Source organism: Heloderma suspectum, chromosome 4 (assembly GCF_057233095.1).
Source record: "Heloderma suspectum isolate Gila_16-S chromosome 4, 16-S_ref, whole genome shotgun sequence".
NCBI lineage: Eukaryota > Metazoa > Chordata > Lepidosauria > Squamata > Helodermatidae > Heloderma > Heloderma suspectum.
In genome coordinates this window covers 102072052-102094959 of record NC_139461.1, presented here as the reverse complement: position 1 = coordinate 102094959, position 22908 = coordinate 102072052, and the positions used below count along the sequence as shown (strand labels likewise).

General features: G+C 41.7%; 2 protein-coding genes across 7 annotated transcripts in view; one reads left to right on the top strand and one right to left on the bottom strand.

The window, feature by feature from the left end:
* Positions 1 to 3653: 3653 nt before the first annotated feature.
* On the top strand, positions 3654 to 22637 carry MRS2 (magnesium transporter MRS2). Of its 2 annotated transcripts, XM_084850124.1 has the most exons (11): positions 3654 to 4063; positions 5601 to 5674; positions 7162 to 7198; positions 7632 to 7744; positions 9518 to 9691; positions 11188 to 11318; positions 12555 to 12671; positions 15748 to 15900; positions 18002 to 18119; positions 18712 to 18825; positions 20445 to 22637. In XM_084850124.1, exons 1-11 carry the CDS (start codon positions 3844 to 3846, stop codon positions 20553 to 20555), a joined length of 1362 nt encoding a protein of 453 aa, XP_084706250.1. In that variant the 5' UTR covers positions 3654 to 3843; the 3' UTR covers positions 20556 to 22637. The 2 variants fall into 2 exon arrangements, with proteins under 2 accessions (XP_084706250.1, XP_084706251.1); XM_084850125.1 differs by lacking the exon at positions 20445 to 22637 and having other exon boundaries at positions 3683 to 4063; positions 18712 to 19079.
* The window catches only part of GPLD1 (glycosylphosphatidylinositol specific phospholipase D1), a 56996-nt gene continuing 55845 nt past the window's right edge, over positions 21758 to 22908 (bottom strand). For all 5 annotated transcript variants that reach the window (XM_084850121.1, XM_084850122.1, XM_084850120.1 and 2 more), the window contains one exon: positions 21758 to 22806. In XM_084850121.1, coding sequence (XP_084706247.1) covers positions 22729 to 22806 — 78 coding nt within the window. In that variant the 3' untranslated portion in view covers positions 21758 to 22728. The remainder of the gene's footprint in view (positions 22807 to 22908) is intronic.

The window sequence follows — 22908 nt, the reverse complement described above, 5'->3', positions numbered from 1 at the left end:
CTGTGTAAAGCAGGTTCTGTGGTCTCCTCCCTTCCCCACTCCAGGACCACCCTTTTTCCCATCTCTGCACTCCATTTCTGAGTGCAGAGACGTAGCTGGCATGGAGAGAAACATACCAGCTACGAGGGGGAGGGGAGCACAGTGTCTGGGAACCAGGTTTGAAGCCTTGGTTCCAACTTCGGTTCCCAGAAATCGAAAAACTCCTATGGCCCTCTAGGCAGTGTCTAGTGGCCATAGGATTGCTCCCTCCAATACTTATTTCTAGTATGAGCTAGAATTCTTTAGTTCAATCCCCATTCAATGATGGCCAAATAATTATTTTCTGGGTTTAGTTCCCAATCTATTACATGAGAATAATAGCAACCAATCTCATCTTGACCACTTAATATGCTTTATTATATGACTCTTACTATATTATTACATAATTGTGTTATATCATAGTTACATAACATATCTGTATTATGTTTTATTTCAGGAACATTCTGTAATGCCATTGAAATGCTTCATAACATTAGAGCTGTCAACATTTCAATCTGCCACTGTAGTTATTGTTCTGCTCCCCAAATGGCTATTGCTTTACTTGTTGTAATGCCCCCAAGTCATTGCATTTAAAACTGCTTTAATTTCCTCTCTATAGATTAATCAACAGCTGATCAGGACTTACTGGGCAGTATCCAACAGGGCTATTGCGAAAGCGACCACTCCTGGGACCCACCACTTGCACAATGGACATTTAATGCTCCCTATAGGAAGGCCTGAAATGAGCAGAAACACTTGTTTCTGGTTCAGTACAGGTAGGTGGCGCTCCCGTATGCAAGCTCCACTGACCATCCCTGTATCAGAAATGAGCATTTCCACTTGTTTCTGGTTGCTCCCAGAAGCACTAAATCTCTGTTGCACAAGTTGTGGGTCTCGCAGAAGAGAATCAGTTGGGGCACAATGCCCCATTGGATACTGTCCACTATCCATTATTGTGCATTCATTGGTTGTTCCTAGATAGAATTTCTATCCCTGTTCTTACCAGATTTCTTACCAGATTCCCTCAGGAAAAATCTCCCTCTGGCTTCATTCTCTACCATTTTGAGTTGCAGGTTGGAAAGCCTGGCCCTGGATTGTCTTTTCACTGTTCTGAACTTAACACGGGTTGGGCTGTGTGTCTGTCCAGTCAGCTAAATTCTCATCTATCCCATATCTTTTAGCTCAGTTAATCTGCTTCAATTTATCCTGTAGAATTTATCCTTCTTCTACGTAAATGCTTCTTCTAAGTATTTGATCCCCTGCATTTACTAATTGTTGGCTGTTCAAGCTGTGTTAGCAATAAAGTTCAAGATTGATTTACATGAAAGTGTGGACTAGATGCGAGTTTAGCTGGCTGGATACATACACAGCCTAGCATGTGTTGAGGCCAGAACAGCTATGCTTGCTTCGTAGACGACAGTAAATAATAATAAACACCTGCATACTGTGAAAACCTTAACCTGACCATTTCTTCACATCAAGATGATTGATCATCTTGGCATGGACATTTTTTATGTCAGCTGGCAACCCAATATAACATTTGCTGGCTATATTTTATCTTTATAGTCATAGTTTCAACTTTAATACAATTTCTTCACATAATCAGTCATGCTAACAACCCCTGAGCTCATTTCAGCCTCTGATGTGTTTATATGTCCAAGTGGTAGATCAGAAGTCAAAGGGAACATGAAAGTGAGTCATCAGCTCCAAGCAATATCAGGAGCTCTCTTAACGTTTCTTTCACCGTTTGATACATGATATTCAAGTTACTACTTGGCTCTGACAGGTTTCCTATACCTTAATAACTACATGATATATATTAATTCTGTGCCTGTTTTCCCAGCAAGTGGGTACATGTCAGGACCTAAACATATTCAGAAGACCCATAACGGATCTCCCAAAGTTTTCTTCTATTGTAAAGCAGCCATAGGTGGTTTTGATTTCGATCCAGGCAGTAACAGTGGAGGACAAGGTGCTTAGCCCCTTCCCCCACACCAGCCTAACCTTCCATGCTGCTGTTACACATGATGGGGAAAAATACAGGCACAATGCAGAAACCTGCATTTTTTATCATTTAGATAAAAACAAGATAATACTTAATCTTCAGTCCTACTGGTTTAACACAACTGTATGCTCAAAAGTAATAGGCGTAATAGGCAAAAAGTAATAGGCAAAAAGTAATAGGCGCCAGAATATTTGCAGGATCAGGGCCTGGAAGCAGCAGCAAGTAGTAGTGCTTTTCTGCTCAGCCTATTGATGTCTTTTGTTTGGGGTTGTATCCTTGACATCCAAAAGTCTCAAACATAGTCTTATTATTTCATATACTGCCACCTGCTGCAAGCACACAACACTAAGTCAAACGCTGGTTGACCTGAAGAGAATTTTGAATTGCACACTAAAATGGAGGGGGAAGTCTGTTATGCATTAAAGCTGCAATCACAACACTTATTAGAGAGTAAGTACTGCTGAACACATTAGGACTTCCTTCTGAGTGAACATGCATAGGATTGGGCTGTAAACCTGAAATTTCAGCAGGGTTTACTGGTTTCAGTATCACTGCCTCTAATAGCAAACTAAAGTGGTTGAGCGCTGACCAGACTGGAGCCAAAAGGACTATTGGTAAACAAAAGGGAGGTATCATCATGCTCAAGTGAACTCAGGGTATGCAGAAGTACAAAGTAGTTTTTTTTTAAACCAAAGTGGGCAAAACAATAGCAACTGCAAAATGGCCCAATGAGGGCTGTTCATACACAGTGGCCTCCAGGAACCACAGAATGTTGTGTCCCTTGAAAAAGAAATCAAAGCAGGGAGTGAATTGATTTGGTTTCCTCACTTCAGCAGTGGAAAAGAACGCTCTCTATGGCCTGGTTCGTACGTAACAACCCAGAATATGGGTTGAGTATGCGTTGTCATTGAATCATGGGCTGCTGTTGAACTGTGGTTGTCATTACATGTGAACCACAAAAAAACCATAAAGAGAACCCATGGTTTGTTGCTGGTTTTGAGCTCTGAATAGTTCGTGGTTAAAAACCCATCATTAAATCATAGTTCATGGTTCGCACATAACAACCCACAATTCAACACCAACCCACAATTTAACAACAACCTATACTCAGGATTGTCATTGTGTGAACCAGGTCTATGAGGATCTCTTGGAAAGAGAGTAGAGGTAGTGGGGAAATTGGCAGGGAGGTGTGTGTGTGGGGGGGGAGACTTGTCAGAGTGGTCAAGGCACCAGTGGGGGGCTGCAGTAAAGGCTTTGGGGAAACATGAAAAAAATTGTGCTGTAAATCTGAAATATCAGCATTTACTGGTTTCACTATCATCACTCCCTCTAATACGAAACTAAGAAGAAAGCTAAGAACTAAGTACAGAATTACAGAGAACACTTCCAGAGTATCTCCCAGAGAGATTGCTGTTTTGCTGCAACACAAACTGAAACAGCTGAGTCTTTCGCCCAGGAAAGTTTATGCGATGACGACGAATTTGTTGGCCTTTAAAGTACCACACGATTCTGGCTGTTTTTGAAAACATCCGTCAGCCTTGACTGCAGCAGCAGCATCTTTCGCCTGACCGTGACGGAAGGCTCCCTCCCGCCCTCATCCTGGGGTCATAAGCGCCCACGCTCCGCCTTTCCGCCGCGTGCCTCGGCCCTGCCGGCGAGCTCCGCGTCAGCAGCGCACTATCGCGGCAAGCCTTGGCCTTGAGAGCAGAAGCCTGACCGCAGCTCCGCCCCTCCCGCGTGCGTCGCCGCCGGAAGCGGAGCTCCTGTGCCCCTTGGAAGTGCGCCGCGCTCGGGCTTCCCCCGGCAGGGCTCTGCTCGCGATGGAGTGCGCGCGGATGTGGAGGCAGCGGCTGCGGCCCGGCATACTGTGCGTATTTGGCACGGGGGCCGGCTGCAGCCGTCACCAACACCGCCTGCTCCAAGGAGGGCGCTCATGCCGCTTCCTGGGTGCTGCGGCCGGCGGGACAGCGGCTGCGGCGGCCTGCGCGCCCAGGAAATGCCGGCTGCAGAGACTGGGCGGGCCGAGCTTGCTTGGCGCAAGTAAGTCGTGCGCTGCTCGGGTCTTGCGCGGACGCGAGTCTTCTGCCATTCCTGGCCTCGGCTAGGGATGTTCAGGCTTCGCAGCGCGCTTCTATCTACGTTTCTTCAGAAGGAAGCCCCACTGCTTTCAGTGAGACTTACTCCCAAGGGAATGCGCGCATGGTGCTGGTCCAGCAGAAGTCTTTACGCACCTCTCTGCAGTTGCCCAGTGTGGGAATGGCCTGCGTCTTTACACTGCACAAGTGGTTCGATCTTATGCGTGCTTACTCAGAAGCAAGTCCTGCTCTGTTCAGTAGAGCTTACTTCTAAGTAACTATGTATAGAATTGCAAGGTAACTGTGCTTTTTTTTTTGCCTTTCTTGAATACATAATGTAACTGTCACACTTGCTGTTGCAGTATGCTTCTGATTTATAATGACGCTGATCCCAGGTAGGTGTGCAGCTGCTGTGATGATTTAATGGACTGGTGAACACAGGGAATATATTTAAATGTCAGGCGCACGTGGAACACTTACATGGGTAACAGTGCAATCCTACACACACCGACTCAGAAGCCTCATTTAATTCAATAGGACTACCTCCTAGGTAAGTGTATATAACACTGTAGCCTAAGTGCTGTGGCTTACACCATGTTTGTTTTTGCCTCCACATTGCACTGCTCACTTAGAAAAGTTGATGCTGGGATATCATCAGAACTAACTTCTACCGTTGAATATTGCTCCCTAATGCTGAACTGACATCCTGGCAACTCCAACTTAACTTTGTGATTTGAGATAGTTGGTATAATGGTTTTTTGTATCCTAACATACAAGTGTTTTTATTTTTTTATTTCATTTCTATACCTCCCAATAATAGCCAAAGCTCTCTTTTATAGGCTGAGTTTTCAGATGTCCTCACACAATGCAGAAAATCAGTTACTAGATCTCCCAACTCCTTAAAAAAAAAAACACCATTAAAATAGTTGTGGGAGCCCTGCTTTGTTTAGGGAGTGATGCGCCTCCCGCTCTGCATAGGAGACTCATAAGTCTCCTGAGTTCAGAGGCTTTCTAGTACCCAGGGCAGATCCCATAGGATTGTGCCCTTAGCTGTTAACCCTCCCCTCCCTCAGCTCTAACTTTACCTCAAGGTTTGCAGCTGTTGTTGCACTGCTGTAAGTAGTTGGCTTGCCCCATCCTGGCTCAGCAAATCATATGGATTGCGAGCGAGTTATAAAATAAAATAATTTGGAGGAGAGGGACAGTAATTTATGCAAGTGTTTCCTGTCCCGCCCTGCTCCCTTGAGGCAAAGGCTGGAAATAGCCAGTATAGTTTATTTAGGTCTAGTTTGGCATCAAGAACTATAAAATTATTCATCAATGGAGGACTTGCAAATATTATGCACATTGTTAATTGTGGCAAAAATGAATAGATAGCTGTGGTTTACGGTGTTTTTCTATGGCACTGGTTACTGAATAAACTCTCACATCCTTATTGATACGTCATATCTGCAAATAAACAGTATTTACAACCATTACAACTTCTTTTTATTGTCATTTAGGCAATATTTCCCGATGCTTGACTACAGAGGTGTCTCAAGCCACTTTAGCCAGCGTGGCCCCAGTGTTTTCAGTGGTAAGTCCTTACTCATCCTACTGGAAGAGTAAGAGGAGGAATATGGAAGCAGTGCCGGCTTCAGTTTTTGGAGGGCCCTTGGGCAAGATGCCTCAGTGAATCTACCTTCTCACCGCCACTGTCACCAGCTGCTGTTGGCCCTCCTCCTCTTTTTCATCACTGCTACCACTTGCTTGCTTGACAGTGAGCAAGCAGGCAGTGGCATCTGCTGCTCCTCCTCATGAACACCACCATTGTTGTCTGGGCCAGAGTGAGAGGCAGGTAAGCAAGCAGATTCCAACGGTGAAGAGGATGAACAACTCCAGGGAGCTCTTGTCAGTGGGCCCCTGCTGAGGTGTGGGCCATTGGCAGGTGCCTGACTATGCCTACCCTTGATGCCAGCCTGGCATAGAAGGCTGGGAAAGAGGGAGTGGGTGAGAAATTGGTTAGGAAGAGAGGGGAAGGAAAAGCTGAAGGAAGAAGATGCTGAGGAGGGACCTCTGGAAGAATAAGAAGAGAGAAAAAGAGGAGAAATTGTATAACCACTATTATTTATTTATTTTATATTTATTTATAAATGTTCTATACTGCCCTTCACCCCCAAAAGTGGATTCTTTTGGACAGTGTACAAAGGACAGTGTACAAAGATAAGAGAATACAATGATAAAATAAGTAAAACAGCAATTTGTAAAAATAAAAGTGAGAAAGATAAAACAATTCATCCTATATATTGTATAAACAATATCATTGGAGAGAAGAGGAAAGAGCTTGATAGATTGGGGCTGCAATCCTAAACACACTTACTAGGAAGTAAACCTCACTGAGTATAGTGGGACTTATTTCTGCATAAACATGTATAGGATTGCACTGAAAGGACTGTCACAGAGAAGGCAATTTGGATAGCAATGGTTTATTAACACCATTGCCACATAACCCACAGTTTATTTTATTTTATTTATTAAATTTATTAATCGCCCATCTGACTGGTCACCCAGCCACTCTGGGCGATGTACAACCCACCATAAAACAATTTAAAACAATAAAATTTTTGTTTAGGATTGGGCTGTTTGCATGTTTTGCTGTTGTTTTATTAACTGTTCTACTTGTACATTTGTTGTGTTAACTGTTTTTAGTTCATAAAATAAATATTGTTCATATGTGCCTCTCCTCATCCATAGTTGAAGATAGTGTATTTGACAGAAGTTGTAGGTTTTAGAAGTAAAATATTTGATCATTATTCCTCATCTCTGAACGACTTCAAATTTTCTGAGTATTTTAGAATTAATTTGTCCCATGGAGTAAAAATACTACATATATCTTGAGATACTATAACTAAGATATTAATTAAACTGGATATTTAATCACATGGAGCTCAAATGGTACCTCTAGAAATAGCACAGAAAGCTAAGTGATATAACTACCTCAGTATATTCTTCAAGGCTTTTTAGAATGCAGCGTTGTCTTCTAAAAACAAAAGCCCAATACCATCTTTCTTTTCTACTTTTTAGATGAAATTTGATAAAGACGGCAATGTTAGCTCTTATGGTAGGTAGAACTCTAAGCTATTGTTACTTTTGAACTCAACAAAAAGGTGAAGTTCTACGGACATGTTCTACGGACATGGTGGTGCCTTTATACTGATGCTGCAGCACCATTTTTTACAATGTAGTTGCTGGGTGCTAATCTACAAATATATAAATAGATATATATAGGACATTTCTGTCCCATGTTTCTACCATCATGGAACTCAAGACAGTATTATACAGGATTCCTTGAAAGCCTCCCATCCAGGCACTGACAAGATTCCACCCTGCTTAGCTCCAGCAAGGCATCTGCATCGTGCACCCTCAGACCATAACCTAGGGCCATTCCTTTTTCTGGGTCTTGTGTTGGTTGGAGTGATGAGTTTGAGAATTGGTCTGCATATCCAGTGCGGTCTATGTTCATTTCACATCATTTAAAAACCTCTTTTTGGCAGAAAGAAAGAAAACAGAACTATACCAGGAACTAAGTCTTCAAGCACGAGATCTTCGATTTCAGCATCAAGTAAGCATATCACCCAGGAACAATAGGATTATCATAAGAATGGAGGTAAGTGGGAGTCTCTGTTACATGCATGTGTTTGTTACATATGATACTTACTACACATTGCTTTTCCCACAAGTATATTACTTCCATGTAGGAAAATAGCTGTGTATGAAGCAGCACTTACACTATACTGATACAGAGTAGCATTGTACCAGCTGGAGGCATTTAAGAGTGCGATCCTATGCACATTGATTGATTGATTGCATTTATACCCCGCCTTTTTTCCTCTTGCAAGGAACCCATGGCAGCTTACATTATCCTCCTCCTCTCCATATTATCCTCGCAACAACAACCCTGTGAGGTGGGCTGGGCTGACAGCATGTGACTGGCCCAAAGTCACCCAGTGAGCTTCCATGGCCGAATGGGGACTAGAACCCGGATCTCCCAGCTCCTAGTCCAACACTCTTGCCACGACACCAACTGGCTCCAGTTGGAAGTTGTAGGCCTTTTCTCTGTCTAAATGTGCGTAGGATTATGCCCTAACTTGCATAAATTTGTTACAAGAGGAATTTGTTTATTTTATTTATTTATTTTTATTTATTTTATTTCTATACTGCCCAATAGCCAAAGCTCTCTGGGCGGTTCACAAAAATTAAAACCAAATGACACACAATAAAACAATTTAAAATATATAGAACATTAAAACCACACTACAGCAATACAACCACAATAAAACCTAGCAGCAGTGCAGGAGTTTAAAATACAGATTTAAAACAGCAAAGCTAAAAGTCTAGAAAGCTAAAATGCTAAAATACCTGGGAAAATAAAAAGGCCTTCACCTGGCACTGAAAGGAATACAATGTAGGTGCCAGGCAAACCTCACTAGGGAGCTCATTCCACAGCCAGGGTGCCACAGCAGAAAAAGCCCTCCTCTTAGTAACCACCCACCTCACTTCCTTTGGCAGGGGCACACAGAGAAGGGCTGCTGAGGATGATCTTAAGGTCTGGGCAGACACATATGGGAGGAGGCGATCCTTCAGATAACCTGGCCCCAAGCCGTTAAGGGCTTTAAATGTTAATACTAGCACTTTGAATCAAGCCCGGAAATGGACTGGCAGTCAATGCAGCTGAAAAATTATTTGTAATTTTATTTATTTGCTTTTATTTGTGTGAGTTCAGCTTCGGGGATGGCTTAGCGTGGGACAGAAAACTTTTCGTATTGCAAATTTTTATGGTAATGTTTCTATTTTTCCACAGAAGATTTTCCTTTAAAATACATTGTTTCATAAATTAATGTCTGAACTAATGGATAAAATGCCAGGCAAATGGGGCAGTTTCAGTGTTTTAATTAACCTTTTCAGGTGACCGTCTCTTGCAATCTTATATTAAATATTTCTCTCTCATGCACACATGCACACGTTTATTATTTGTTAAAGAACTGGTGGAATAAAACTAGAAGGAAACATAATCCAAACTAAAAATCAAGTTATGAATTCACTTGACTGGCTGCAAGACAAATAAAACACACACTTTGCTGCGTTGACAGTGCTATCCTATGCACGTTTACTGAGAAGTAAGTCCCATGGAGTTCAGTTTGGGAGTAAGTCCCACTGAACTCAGTCAGGGTTACTTCTAATAGACATGTATAGGATTGCCCTGTCAGTGCCTAAAAAGCTAGGTTTTAACCTGATGACAGAACAAGCTGAAGGATGGGTTTAGGGCTTCTGAGGCGGGGGTGAGGGGTGTTCCACAGAATTGGTGCCACAGCTAAGAAAGCTGTAAATAGCAGTGAGCACTCATGAAACACTGGCTAACTTGATTTTCTGCTTCTTCCAGTTTTTGAAGGCTGTGGTAACGCCGGAGTATCTTCTAATCCTAGACTATCGCAATTTAAACTTGGAAAGTTGGCTGATCCAAGAACTGGCATCTCAGCTAGCTGGAGAAGGTCAACTTGTTACATATTCTTTACCTTTTGAATTCAGAGCTATTGAAGCAATACTTCAGTACTGGGTAAGCATGCTTTTGCTGTACTGAGAGTAATAGTTTGTGATGATCATGTGCTGAGGGGAAACAGGTAGAAACTAGAATTGTAGTTAAACAAATGGAAGCAGTTGTATTAAAGCAGTCACAGCCCAGTTGAATGACCTAGTCATCCCTGAGAAATAATCAGCCTAGCAGCACAAGCATCTGCTTTTAGGTTCCCAATCCTTCCCACTTACCCAAAAGATAACCTAGGAGAAGGAGTAGCCATAGCGGGCTGTTCTTGAAAGTCCTAAGCATGCTAAGCCAGGGGTGCAAGACTAGGCTTGCAGGATCTACTTTGTTCTTCACTTGAACTTCGAGTTCCATCAACCAGAGCCAGGTACAAAATAGGGACTCAGGAAGGCGGACCTAGCATTTGGGAACAAGGTGCCTCTGAGCACCTACTCAGCCCAGGAATTCATTTTCAGTACTAGAACACACAAATCTTCTACTGTTTCCACCCAGGTTTTCTTGATCTCAGCAACCTAATTTAGGAGGGGGGAAGGCATTTTGTTATCACTATTGTTAAACCACCCAGAGGCCTACCAGTAGATCCTGATCTCTCTTCTGCCTGCCCTGGACCTAAGCTGCCCACCACCACCCATCTTAAAGGCAAGACAAGTTCCTTGGCCCTGAAGCTTTAAGGGCTTCTGTGTCCCTCCCAATTTTTAAATGACACTTTCACAAAGAGGATACAGAGGACTAACTTTGTTTCCTGACTAAGACTGTGTTTCTTGGCTGATTTCCTGACACTTGCTACATTAGAATAAAGAGTAGCACAAGCAGAAGAAGGAAATCTCTGCAGGGAAGGTGAAAAAAAAGGCATGAGGCTGATTTAGACCAGCAAAACAAAATTAAAATCCTAGTGTGTGTCTGAAGCGTGTCTAATGCAGATATACGTAGCGTGCACATAGAGCTCATATAATTGTGGCCTTAAGAAAACAAATTGAATGGGAACATGGTCTGCATATAAGCAGGCCAAGCACAGACCCTCCTCTCCTCCCACCCTACCCAGCAGCAACCAGTGGGTTGCTTTAAACTCTGGCAGAGGTGAAAGAAAGAAAGAAATATTGATCTGCTGCAATCTGTTACTATCATGAGGAGGAGTTCTCGCTTCCCTCCTGTTGAATATTTGGGCTCCCAGGGCACCCACCAAACGATGATCAAAATCTCCAAATATCACAAATTACTTGTCCACATCCCACCAAAGACCAAACCTCCACAGTCAGGGATGGAGCTAGTCAATTTTATTAAATAACAGAAACAGAAATAGGTGTTCAAGCTGACTTGCATCATGCTCCCTTTAATTATGTTGATATTTACACTTGATATATGCATATCTGGATTACCAATTTCCTGGGGAATGTTCATCAGCTTCAGGAGCATGTGACCGTTGCCTGCTTTGTTCAGCAAGAGGGTTCAGTGACCCACAACATTCTAAAAGGGTTGTTTTAATTCTTATGAAGGATCATGTTGTTATCTAGATCAGCTACCTACACGGGAGACTTAACAATCTGCAGCCTCAGATTCTTGAGACACTGGATGCTTTAGTGGATCCTAAGCTTTTGTCTGTGGATAGGAGCAAAGTCCATATCTTATTGCAAAATGGAAAGAGGTAAGAAAGCCTCCCCCCCCTTTTTTTTTTAAATTTCCTAGTTATACATTTCTTAAGAATTTTAAGCTATGGAATAGTTGAACCTTGCACTATGGCACATTGTCTAAAGTAATGGCCTGGGACATAGGCACTATAGGTTCAAGTCCCAAATACAAAATGGGCTTGCTCAACTCCAGTTGCCCCACTTGTAAAAGGGGAACTGTAATCTCCTTTTTGCTGTAACCACCGTCTGACACAGTTACCCCACTGGAAATTACTCCTTCATGTGATGGTTAAGAAGGTGACAAAAAAAATGCTACCTGAAATCAAGTGAAACTTTACATAGTCTATCCTAAGTCCTTTGTATAGTAGAAATACCATCCACTTTAATACGTAACCATAATTAATTAGAGTTGGCTTACGATCAACCCAATAGGATTATGCCCCAAGAATACTAAACATCTAATGCAATCAAATGAAATAAGTACTTGTATATTGCCCTTATTTCTTTATGTTATTATATTATTTGTAATGAATTTTTGGTTTACATAATAACACTTAAACCCTAATTCAATCATAAAACAACTAAAACAGCTAGTGTCATAAAATGCAAAAATTAAGTTGCAGAATATCATATAATGGCCATTATTAAAAGCTGTGGTGAAGAGAACAGTTGTAACCTGGTGCCTCAATGATACCAATGTAGGTGCTTCCATAAGCAAAGGGCCTCCAGTGAAAAGGCCATCTCCCTGATTACCACCTCGTGCTGATTTTAACAATTGGGCAGGTTCGTATGGGAAAAGGTGTTCTTTCAGATACCAATGACCCAAGCTGTATAGAGCCTTAATGGTTAGAATCAGCACTTTTAATTATGCCTAGATAGCCATTTTACAGGGGTCCATGTTAAAATACATGGACACCTGTAAAACTTCATGGATATTCGGGCATCCCTCTCAAGCACTGGAGACACATGTTGGCTAGGTTCAGACAACATGATAACGCACACTCAAGGGTGAGTATGGGTTGAAACATCGGTTGTTGAAACGTGGGTTATCGTGTTGTCTGATCCAGTCATTGCTGCTCAACTAGAGAGAGGTTTCAAGAGTGACTGCACTCACTCCCTGCTCTTTGATAAAGCACGCAGTCTAACAAAGCAAACTAAAACGTACAAACAAGTCTCCAGTGAAGCACCAACTGTAAAATGTGTTGTATTTTGTGTGTTGATGTTGTTTTTTATTCCTGCTCTGCTTTTCTTAGTTTGTCAGAATTAGAAACAGATCTTAAAGTTTTCAAAGAGACAATACTGGAAATCCTAGATGAGGAAGAAGTAATAGAAGAGCTGTGTCTAACTAAATGGACAGACCCACAAGTATTGTAAGTATGTTGGCATGCTTATATTGGGAAGATTCAGGGAGCTTATTCTTAACAGTCCAAATTTCACAAAATTATGCAGGGGAAGCAGCATTGCCTACATTTGTGTAAGCTGTTTAATTTTCCAAAGGATCTTGTGCAGTGGAAGACTAATGTTGTCACGTAGCAGAGCCATTCTAACAAAAGCAATGCTGATCTCAAGCCAAAAAAGTATTTGGAATGCTATTTTATCGGCAGCTTGGATGGCGGTCTTGTCCTGCAGGGTGTGTGGCAACTATTTCAGTTAACCACCTAGCAAGCGATGAGTAGAACTAAGTTGTCTGAAGGAGATTGCAACTTTCACAAAATACGGAGGCTGAGAAATGCACTTTAGCTTGGGTCCCTTTCACCATGACGTAATTCTAGTAGAATTCTTCCATGTGGTATGTTTCAAACAGAACTAGTCTTGTTACAGTCTGTATCCCACATAGATAATTGTGAGATTGGGAAGGGAAAGACAGTTTGAAATACAGAGATGTTCTGAAAAATAATCCTTCATCAGGTTTATAAAATAAGTACATCTGGCATAAGCAAGTTAGTTAGGAGACTGCTAGATTTCTCCATAGCAGACACATGGGGCCTGCTTAATTTACCCTGGGTACCCAGCTTGCCATGGCTTGCAAACCCAGACAGCAGGGGTTGTTTGAGGGTTAGACAACCCTCAGATAACCCTAAAACAAGCCATGGGTTATTAAGGGTTGTGCCCAGCACGACACAACAACCCCACGGGTAAATTAAGCCACAGTGGACTGTCGTGTCATGTGAACCAGGTCATGGTCATTCTGTAGCTGAGAAAGAGCAAGTGCTCTGCTCTACTCTCTACTCCGGCATTTCTTTCCTGCCATAAGTGTACAGTTCTGGTCACACCTAAACAAAGATATTGTAGAGCTGGAAGAAGTACAGAAAAGGGCAACTAAAGTGATCAAGGGGCTGGAGCATCTCCCCTATGGGAGAAGGTTACAATGGCTGGGATTGCTTAGCTTGGAAAAAAGGAGGGTAAGGGAGACATGGCAGAGCTGTACAAAATTATGCATGGTGTAGAGAATGTGGATAGGGAGACATTTTTCTCCCTCTCACATAATAGTAGAACCTGACGTCATCCGATGAAGCTGATTGGTGGGAGATTCAGGACAGATAAAAGGAAGTACTTCACACAGCGCATATTTAAACTATGGAACTCGCTACCTCAAGATGTAGTGATGGCCACCAACTTGGATGGCTTTAAAAGGTTAGACAAATTCCTGGAGAGGAAGTCTATCAATTAGGTGTGAGGGCTGTGTGCCACCTCCAGTATCAGAGGCAGTGAGCCTATGTACACCAGTTGCTGGGGAACATGGGCAGGAGGGTGCTGTTGCACTCATATCCTACTTGTGGTTTCTTGGTTGACAGCTGGTTGGCCACTGTGTGAACAGAATGCTGGACTACATGGACCCTTGGTCTGATCCAGCATGGCTCTTATGTTCTTAAGTGAAAGCTAATCTGGCTGTTGAATGTGCTAGTGTCATCAGAGACGAAATGTTTGACAGTGGTGGTGATCTACTATACAAGTGAAATCTCTTTCTAATTTATTAAGTACTCTTCATAATTTCATTGTGGGGAGAAGGGTCCTCAAATCTTCCATTGGTAGCTGAAAATGAATTTTCATTAAACTTTCTGCTGTGGTATGTTGTGGGTTGTGTTTCTGAGTGCCCTGAAAGTTGGGGTACTGGTATTTCCCACATTAGTCTCTCAAGACTTCGGTGATGGGCCCACACCAGAAATGAACTGGCAAGAAAGAGTACTCTTGAGAAACCCATACAAGATGGGAGAGGTTGGTCCTAGGCAGGCAGAGGAAAACAAAATAGGAAAGGAAGGCAACAATAAAAATAGCCAAAAAACCAAGGGAGTTGAAATTAATGCCTGAAGAGAAATTAGTCTGAATACCCTGCCTAACAAAATATTTTGAGAAAACGTCTACCTCAGGGGTGGTAGTTACATGATATATGTCCTGTACAAATTAGAACTCTTAAGAAAGAACCTTTTGAAACAGGAGAATGTGTAACTACCACCCCCAAGCAGGACATGTAGAAATGTGTTGGGTAATTAATTCACTTTCAGGTATGAGTTTGCCTCTCTTTGTGCTTTTCGCAGGCAGGCAGAAAGACCCATCCTCTGGGGATGAAGCCTGACCAGTTAAAGCTTTCCCTATCCTGCAGGCATGGCTGGTTTTACCTAGCCCAGAACCCTGGGTGTATCAGGTCTAAGGTACCAGTCAAATTAAAAACACAGAGATTACTAACAGCCTGACTTCCCAGCCACAGCCTCCAGCATATTAGAAGGAAGGTCCCTGGAGTCTCTCAGCATTCAGGGACAATCTCTGATCCTTATCTTGGCACAGGTTCTCAAGGACTGTCACAGCAGTGCGCTCTGAATAAATGGGGAAAGTATCTGCAAGTATAACAAAGATTAAATGATGGATCTGAACGCAAAGTTTGTCCATGTGCGATGCAAATTAATGGAAAAGGGAGAGCAGGGCAACATAGGTCTATAATGTGCTTTATGGTCCTCAAAGGAAAAACTTTAGGAGGGACACCATGCAGAGAAGTGTCCTCTCCTAACAGCAGTGGAAAGTGCAAAGGTGCCAGTCTTTGACTTGGGGGTGGGGGTCATGTTATGCCTTTTAATCCATTTGAGTGAGATAATCATTGCTCCTTACAGTTCAAATAGTACTTAGACAAGGGAGGCCAAGGCTTTAAAATGAGCTCATGAATAACTTCGTTTCTTTTTATAATAAATTTTCAGCCAATGAGGGGACAGGGGCTGGAAAAGAGGCTGGTGGGCCATATCTGGCCCACAGACCAGAGGTTCCCCATACTTGCTCTCTCTATGTATACAGACATAGTGTTACATTGCTCTGTTTGCTGTGCAGGTGCCAAGAATGGGAATTGGATTGCTGGGGGGTAACATTGGTCTAGGATTCCACTTGAATGCATGCATCTTGTAGTGTGTTTTTTTTGTTTGCTGGCACTTTAATTAGAGTAAAAGTTACTATTGCTCACAGTGAGGAGAGTCTCTCTGGAATTGACCATGCAGAGGAGATGGAGCTGCTGTTGGAGAATTACTACAGGCAGGCAGAAGATCTTATTAATGAAACTCGTGAACTTCGAGTATTGATTGATGATTCTGAAAGCATCATCTTTATCAACTTAGACAGGTTGGCTACATTTAACATACTATTTTCTAAAACTTCTGGAAAGCACTTGAAACTTAGGTTCAGTATTGTTTCTGTTTATGGAGCTCTATGCAGTTGGAATGAATGAATTGCATTTTATTCCTGTAAAAGGATTTATTACAATAAATTGCATTCTATGCTATCCAGGCATTCCATTATCAGTGCTGAAATCAATGTGACAATGCACATTAATCAGAATAACTTCACATATTTCATTGAAATTCATTGAACATAAGTGGATTGTAACCCCCTAGGTTTGAGCTTGATGAACTAGTAATCTGGGAAAAAGCAGTATTCCTTTCCTTGTGCATTGGTAACCCTCTGTCAACAATGAAAGCAATCTTGTTTTAAACTGCAGTTAAGTGCAAATCATGCTAGCTTTGTATACAAATGTAGTGTAAAGACTCTTTTTCTCCTCTAGGGGGAAGTTATTTCAGAGAGAATGCTGTATCAGGAAGTCAGAAAATGGTCTTAACTGAAGAAGAGCTGAATACCAAAAGTGCCATAATGCTCCTGCCTTACACTCCCCAACGTTTTCTGATCCTCTACTCCTTTTGTAAGTATTGTTGCAAGGTAACAGTAAATTAGTTTGACTTGTATACATTTTAGAAGCTAATTGAATGCAAAACCCTAATTAAATCCATAAACTTTTACTGTTACTGTGTCAGTACTTACTAAAGGAATCCAGTGGCAGAGATTGTGACCTTTGCAGAGCAGAAGCTGCTCTGTCCAGATGCAACACCCAGTTCTCAAAACAAAAGCAAATGCCCCCTTTGGTCCAAAAAGCAGATGTTTCTCCACATCTCATTTTGGAATTGACTTAGTTTGTATGACACAACAGCCCACCCTGGCTTAATTTATCTGCAGGGGCTGTCCCGTTAAAACAAACCATGGGCTGACTCACTCCATATGCAAGTTGTTGTACAGCATTAGTAAATTGTATTAGTTTGTCTAGATTAAGGATAGCCTGCTCTTACATTTTTGCTTATATGAACTTGGCTCCATTGATAGAGGCTATAGCATCACATACCTCCTAATAATTGTTTCTTAACACTGGCATTTCCCTACCAGCTAACTCCAGTCTTCTGCAAAGTAACCCAGTTTGGAAGGCTTGCTGGAACAAGCCTCCCAAAACTCTGCATAGGTTCAACAATGTACCACGCTTTCCCTTGGAACCAAAGAGGTTGTTTCCAAATAGGCATTTTTCTGCAAAAGTAGAGCCTCAGATGCCTTCAGTTAATCTATCCTACAATGTCCACACTGTAATGACCGCACAGAGAGCTTCGGCTATTGGGCAGTATAGAAATGAAATAAATAAATAATGTAAACTGCATCTCTGCTAGGGAGGCAGAGGGGAAGATTGATTTCAAACTTCAGGAACTAATTAAGCCTATGTGTAGGTCATGGGTCTTCCTGTCCTAAATACTGTCTTAAACAAGTAGCAAATTAAAACATGTTTCACTTTTATTTTTTTATTAGGCTTGTAAGTTGTTATCTTGTGTAATGTGATAATTAAAGTACAGTTTGTTTAAAGAGAAGTCTGTCCTAATCTAGGTGGCCTCTAGCAAGCTGCTCTATTGTATCTTGTTGGTTAAGCTACTGGGAAACAATCTGAACAAATTACAGCTTGGTAAATCAAGACATAGCACCCTAATACAGCCTGACGATTCTTCAGAGGTAGTCTCAAGGGTTTGTTGCCCTGGAGCAGAGCTGGAGAACATGTGGCCCTTTAGATGTGGGGCTGATGGAAACTGGAGTCTAACAACATCTGGAGTGCCACAGGAGTCTGGAGTGACTAAACAGCCTTGGGAGTTGTAGCCCAAAACATCTGGAGGCCACCAGTTGAGGAAAGCTGGACTACACCATTAAATGAATGGTAGTAGCTGCTGTGTTAAAATGTGTCTTTTAGGACCACTGGTAAATTTAAACAAAATCCTGTTCTAATCTGGATTTTCAATCATATCTGTGAATTCTAGGTAAGGAGAGGGGTAGGTACTCTCCAAAGATGCTCTGATCTTTGAAACAGGTGTAAACTGACAAGTAACTTTTCACTTTGACATGGTTAAATATTTATCCTCTTTAGCCACCGTAATGTGATGATGAGACTGAACTTGCAGCTGACCATGGGTACTTTTTCACTGTCACTCTTTGGATTGATAGGAGTAGCTTTTGGCATGAACTTGGAATCATCATTTGAAGAGGTGAGGCACAGCTCTAAAAAAGCCTTGTTATAACTAAAGAGAGCAAACACATCTGTGTGTATGAATTACATCAGCTGTATTATTTGTTCTAGAGATGTCTTCCTGCAGCAAAAGCTATTGTTTCAACTTTGGCCTTGGCCAAATCCATGCTAACCGAGATCGGAAAACGTGCCTTGAGTCCAACACATGGGTGGGTGGGTTTCTGAAGAAAGCAGCTTTTCATCTCCCTTTTTCCTCTTCATTATTCAGAACAGATCTCTAGCTAGGCTGGGAGCTCCAGCAAAGGGAATGGGAGAAAAGAAGGGAAACCAAAGGAAATATATATATTGGGAACCCCAGTGGCGAGAAAGGGGCGATTCAAAAGTGTGTCAGGAGACCCTGCCCATTCCCTTGGTAACAGGTCAGCTAGTAAATTTAGTTCTTAGTGCTTTAAAGTGTCTTCCCAGTTGCCCTTCAGTTGAAGAAGGGTCATCTTGAGGAATATGGTGCTTTTCAAAGAGATGAAAATAGGGATGTGATCAGAGCTTTGAAGTTAGGGGATAGCTTTGAAGAAAAGGTCTGAATAATTAATTATGTCTCCTTACCTGGCTAGGACCGCAGAATGTTTTGGCTGGTTACAGGAATTATGTTCCTGGGCAGTGGACTAATTTGGCGGCGTCTACTTTCATTCCTTGGACGACATCTAGAACCTTCAGTCCCACCACCAGTGAGTTTGACCTGGCTAAAATTAACATTGAGCCCCCGCCTGCTTCGTATCCATCCTGCTTCTCAGAATCTTTCCTGTGCACCTTTGTATGTCAACCTGAGGCATAAGAATGCAAACAATGCTAAGAAAACACCTGAAATAAATAAGGAGAGAGTGTGGCCATAAGAACACATTTATTGCATGCTGTCCACGGCAAGCCACTGAGATGCAGCAGCTTCATTATGTGTGTCTCATTGGGGAGCATCTGTAAAGTATGTCATCTTTTAAATGCCTTTTCTCTTGCTAGTGGCCCAGGCTGCCAGAATAGCAACCCACTTTGCTTTTAAACACACAAAAGTTGCCTCAAGTTGACTTTACCCTCCTTGTTAAGTTCAAGGGCCAGTGGCAATTGCTCTTGAGTTGAAACCAGTGCTTTGGTTGTGGTCAAATGCATCGCTTAAGAACAAAGGAAGGAAGTTGCCTGCCTCAATGCAAGATTAGGTGCAGAGTCCCTACCACTCAGTATCTGTTGAGTGGTGAGGCCCCACCCATGTGGATGCCTTGTATTCAAGAGTGAGTATTCCCCTCTCTCTTAAATGTGTCTTGCTGGAGCATCTACAATTCTTGCCGGGTTCTTCTGCATACCTGGTTCTCTGCTCCAAGCTTAGCTTAAATTCTGGATGAAGTTAATCGACAAACTTCATTTGGGTTTCTGAATTCCATTGGCTGGCTGGTATCATTTTAGGACTTCCTGAATTATTGGAAGCAAGTTGGTGATGAGTGCCTTCTTATATGTGCAGTAAGACAGAGTGGAGCAATGTGGCCTATCTGTTGCTGCTCCATAAACTTCAATATACCTCCCTCCCTAATGGGGATTGGGTAATCTGCCTTCTGAGATTGCACTTTCTTCTGGTAGCAGACAAAATTCTCAAAATATAATCAGCCAGGAGGAGTCCTTGTCTTGCTTAGACTGGGCCTGTCTCTTCTGTTAAGGGAAGTTTAGTAATTTCAGCCTTGAAAATTCAATTTCTTTCCCTCCCAGCAATTTTAGTCTGGCTGAGATACGAAGGGACTCTTCCTGTAGGCTTAAATGATGTCCCTCTTAACAGTAATTGCAGATGGCTTAGTGATTTATAAATTATGGATATGCAACAACACCATAATTTTTATGGAACTGGTCTTGATAGTATATTTCAGATGTACATGATTTTAGTCTGAGGAACAGACTAAGCTTTCCATCTCTGCCTTAGTTTGACTTGCCCCCATTCCATTACAAGACTACTGTTGGTTGCTCAGCTTCCTCTTCTCTTTAAGTCCTGTTCTGATTTACATAGCTTGCTTTATACTAAGTAAAAGAAGATAAATATAGGTAATTAACCAGTTCATTCTGCATAAATGTAGTTAATAAAATAGCCCAGCCTTGCCCAACCTGGAACCCTCCAAGTGTGGACTACAACTCTAATCTTTCCCAGCCAGCAGAGCTGGGGATTGTGGAAGTTGTTCGATACATCTGGAGGGCACTAAGATTGGGAAGGCTTCAATAGCCTAACCAGTGTTCCTTTAGTAGATTTCAGCATTGCTTTGTGCTGACCACTTAATGGGTTTCCCACCTCTCATTATGCTGTTGTTTTCCCGCCTAGATTCCTGCTTTGCTGAAAAGAACTCAGCCAGCAAGTGGGAAAGTGGAATTTAAAAGTGACTTCAAAACAGAACCCCTTGGTTCAAGCAGAAGCACAGTGACTAACCAATGATCAGGCCTCTGCTGTTTTTTTCCTGCACAACTGAACTTTAAACTGTCACCTTGTGTTTCTAATAAAAATGTAGCTGTCTTTGTCACTTGATTTTAATATATGCCAAAGATGTGTAGCTGGAACTACGAAAATCTGCAGATTTGGAGAGGAGAGCCCAGCAAATCTTTGCACACTACAGCAGAAAATCTCAAGCATTTACGAACTACATAATCTGCATATTAAGTCTATGTTTCACCTGATGCCTCCTGTGGAAGTTCTGTTTTGGTGTAACCTTTATGAATGCAAGAAACCCTTTTCATGGGATGCAAAGTCTAGTCCAGAAATATTCCTTGCATTCTGATATAATGGTTTCACTTGTATTGCTTCATGGGCATCGTTTCAGATAGGAAAAATGGTCTGTAAATGGTGTGCTTCCCTTACTTAGAAATAGGTAGTGTTATCTGTTGTAAATTCTCTGGAAAATCAAACAACCAACTTGAATCCTAATGGAAAAGGCTTAAACAGCATTCTAAATTATTAGCATGTTCCTCCTTTGCCACTTTTCTGAAGGCTGCATTTTCTCCCACAGAGATGTGAAACTAAAGTGCCTCTACCACGTTGAGGGGGATAGAGGTTAAAAGTAGTTCGCTGCTTGTCAATTTAGTTACAACCAACTAGATGAAACTGTTGCCTGTATATGTAAGCTAGTTCTCCTTGTTAGCTTAATTTCCATGGACGACGATGTTTTAACTCAAAAGAATGTCCCTTTTACTGTAACACATTTGACTGTATTTGTAATGGTTAAGCTGCTGGAGCCCAGAAGGAAAACATCTCCTTTGACCCTACCCCATCATTCAAACATTGGTGAGAAGAGCCACTGATGCCCTGCTCAAGTCACTAGCACTATGCATGTAAAAGTTTCCCCTGCAGGATGCAAATCTGTGCTGAAGCTCTGAACAGGTCTGCCAGGCAGATGCCCACTGTCATCCAACTGTTGGGCCTATACATGTTGATCCCCATTAAAAATGTTAATATTACATTCATCACCTATAGCAGAGGACTGGAGTCAGTCCCCACTCTTTTTTCTGGATTTTATAGTGGGGTGTAAGAAAATAACTTAATTCCTAACTTCCACTAAAAACAAAGCAGTTAGGGAGAAACTTCCATCTGTTGTATGGCTAGCTACCCAGTAACCTGATAACATGTAGAGTAACGACATAGTTCAGAATTACTGTAAAATGCTTCTCAGACAAGAACGTCAGCTTTTATTACTTGCATTAAACATGGTTTGAGGTAATGATTCAGACATTGGCTTGGAATTTTAAAGATAGTACATTAATCATTAGCCTAAACAACACAGAGAATCTGAAAAACATTCTACCTGTAGAGGAAATTGAGACTGCAATTGAACGGGAATATCAAAAGCTGTATTATTCCAGATCAGACTTATTTATTCATCTAGCCTAGTGTTGTCTGTAATGATTGACAGCATCTTTCCAGGGTTTCCAGCAGAAGGATCTTGCTACCTGAACCTCTTAACTGGAGGTACCAGGAACCTTTCATATGCAAAGCATGTGTTATTTAAATAGTTGTAGAAACTCAAGAATACTTAAAATAGCTAGCCAACTTCTAAGTCTTGCTGAATTTAACAAATGCCTATTTTGCAGTTCTGTGTAATTCCCACTTGTTTTCAGGCAGATGTAATGGAGTCCGGTTTAACTTGAAATGAAACCACCTCCCCTCAAGAACTGGTTGAAGGATTGGTTGTTTTCAAACTATGGCTAAAATTAATAGCAGAAAGGTTGAGGGAAATGTATGTCATTCATGCCAAACTGTTTTTTTTGTGTAACTCCACATTTTCAGGATTCGTTTGGGCTTTCTTCTCCAATGTACTAAATTGCAATAAGTACTTAAACATAAGATTGTATATGTTATGCGAGTTTTCATGCAACAGTTGAAACAGCTAATGGTCTAAAGCTACAAAAAGTTTTTAGAAGAATTTCCATTCATTATTACTTTTAGGGTGGACATTTAAACAGAGTGATACTAATTTTAGAGGTGGATCTCCGCTGTCATTAATTAAACCGTTCACATGTCAATCCAACAATGTGTGTTAGTTTTCTGTTTTCAGTGGTTACAGTTTCACAAAAGTTAAGTGACTTGCTGAAAAGAGACACAATGAGTAGTCAGGCAATTAAAAGGTGTAGAGAAAAAGCCTTCCACTAAGCCGTGCTTTTACTGAACTTCTCACAGCAGCTACTACTACTTCATTCTGCAAAGAAAGAAAGCAGCCATTAATACTGCAGAATCCGATTGCATCCACAGTGGGGAAGGCATTGCCACCTGAAGATTATTAACCTAAATCATTGTTTCC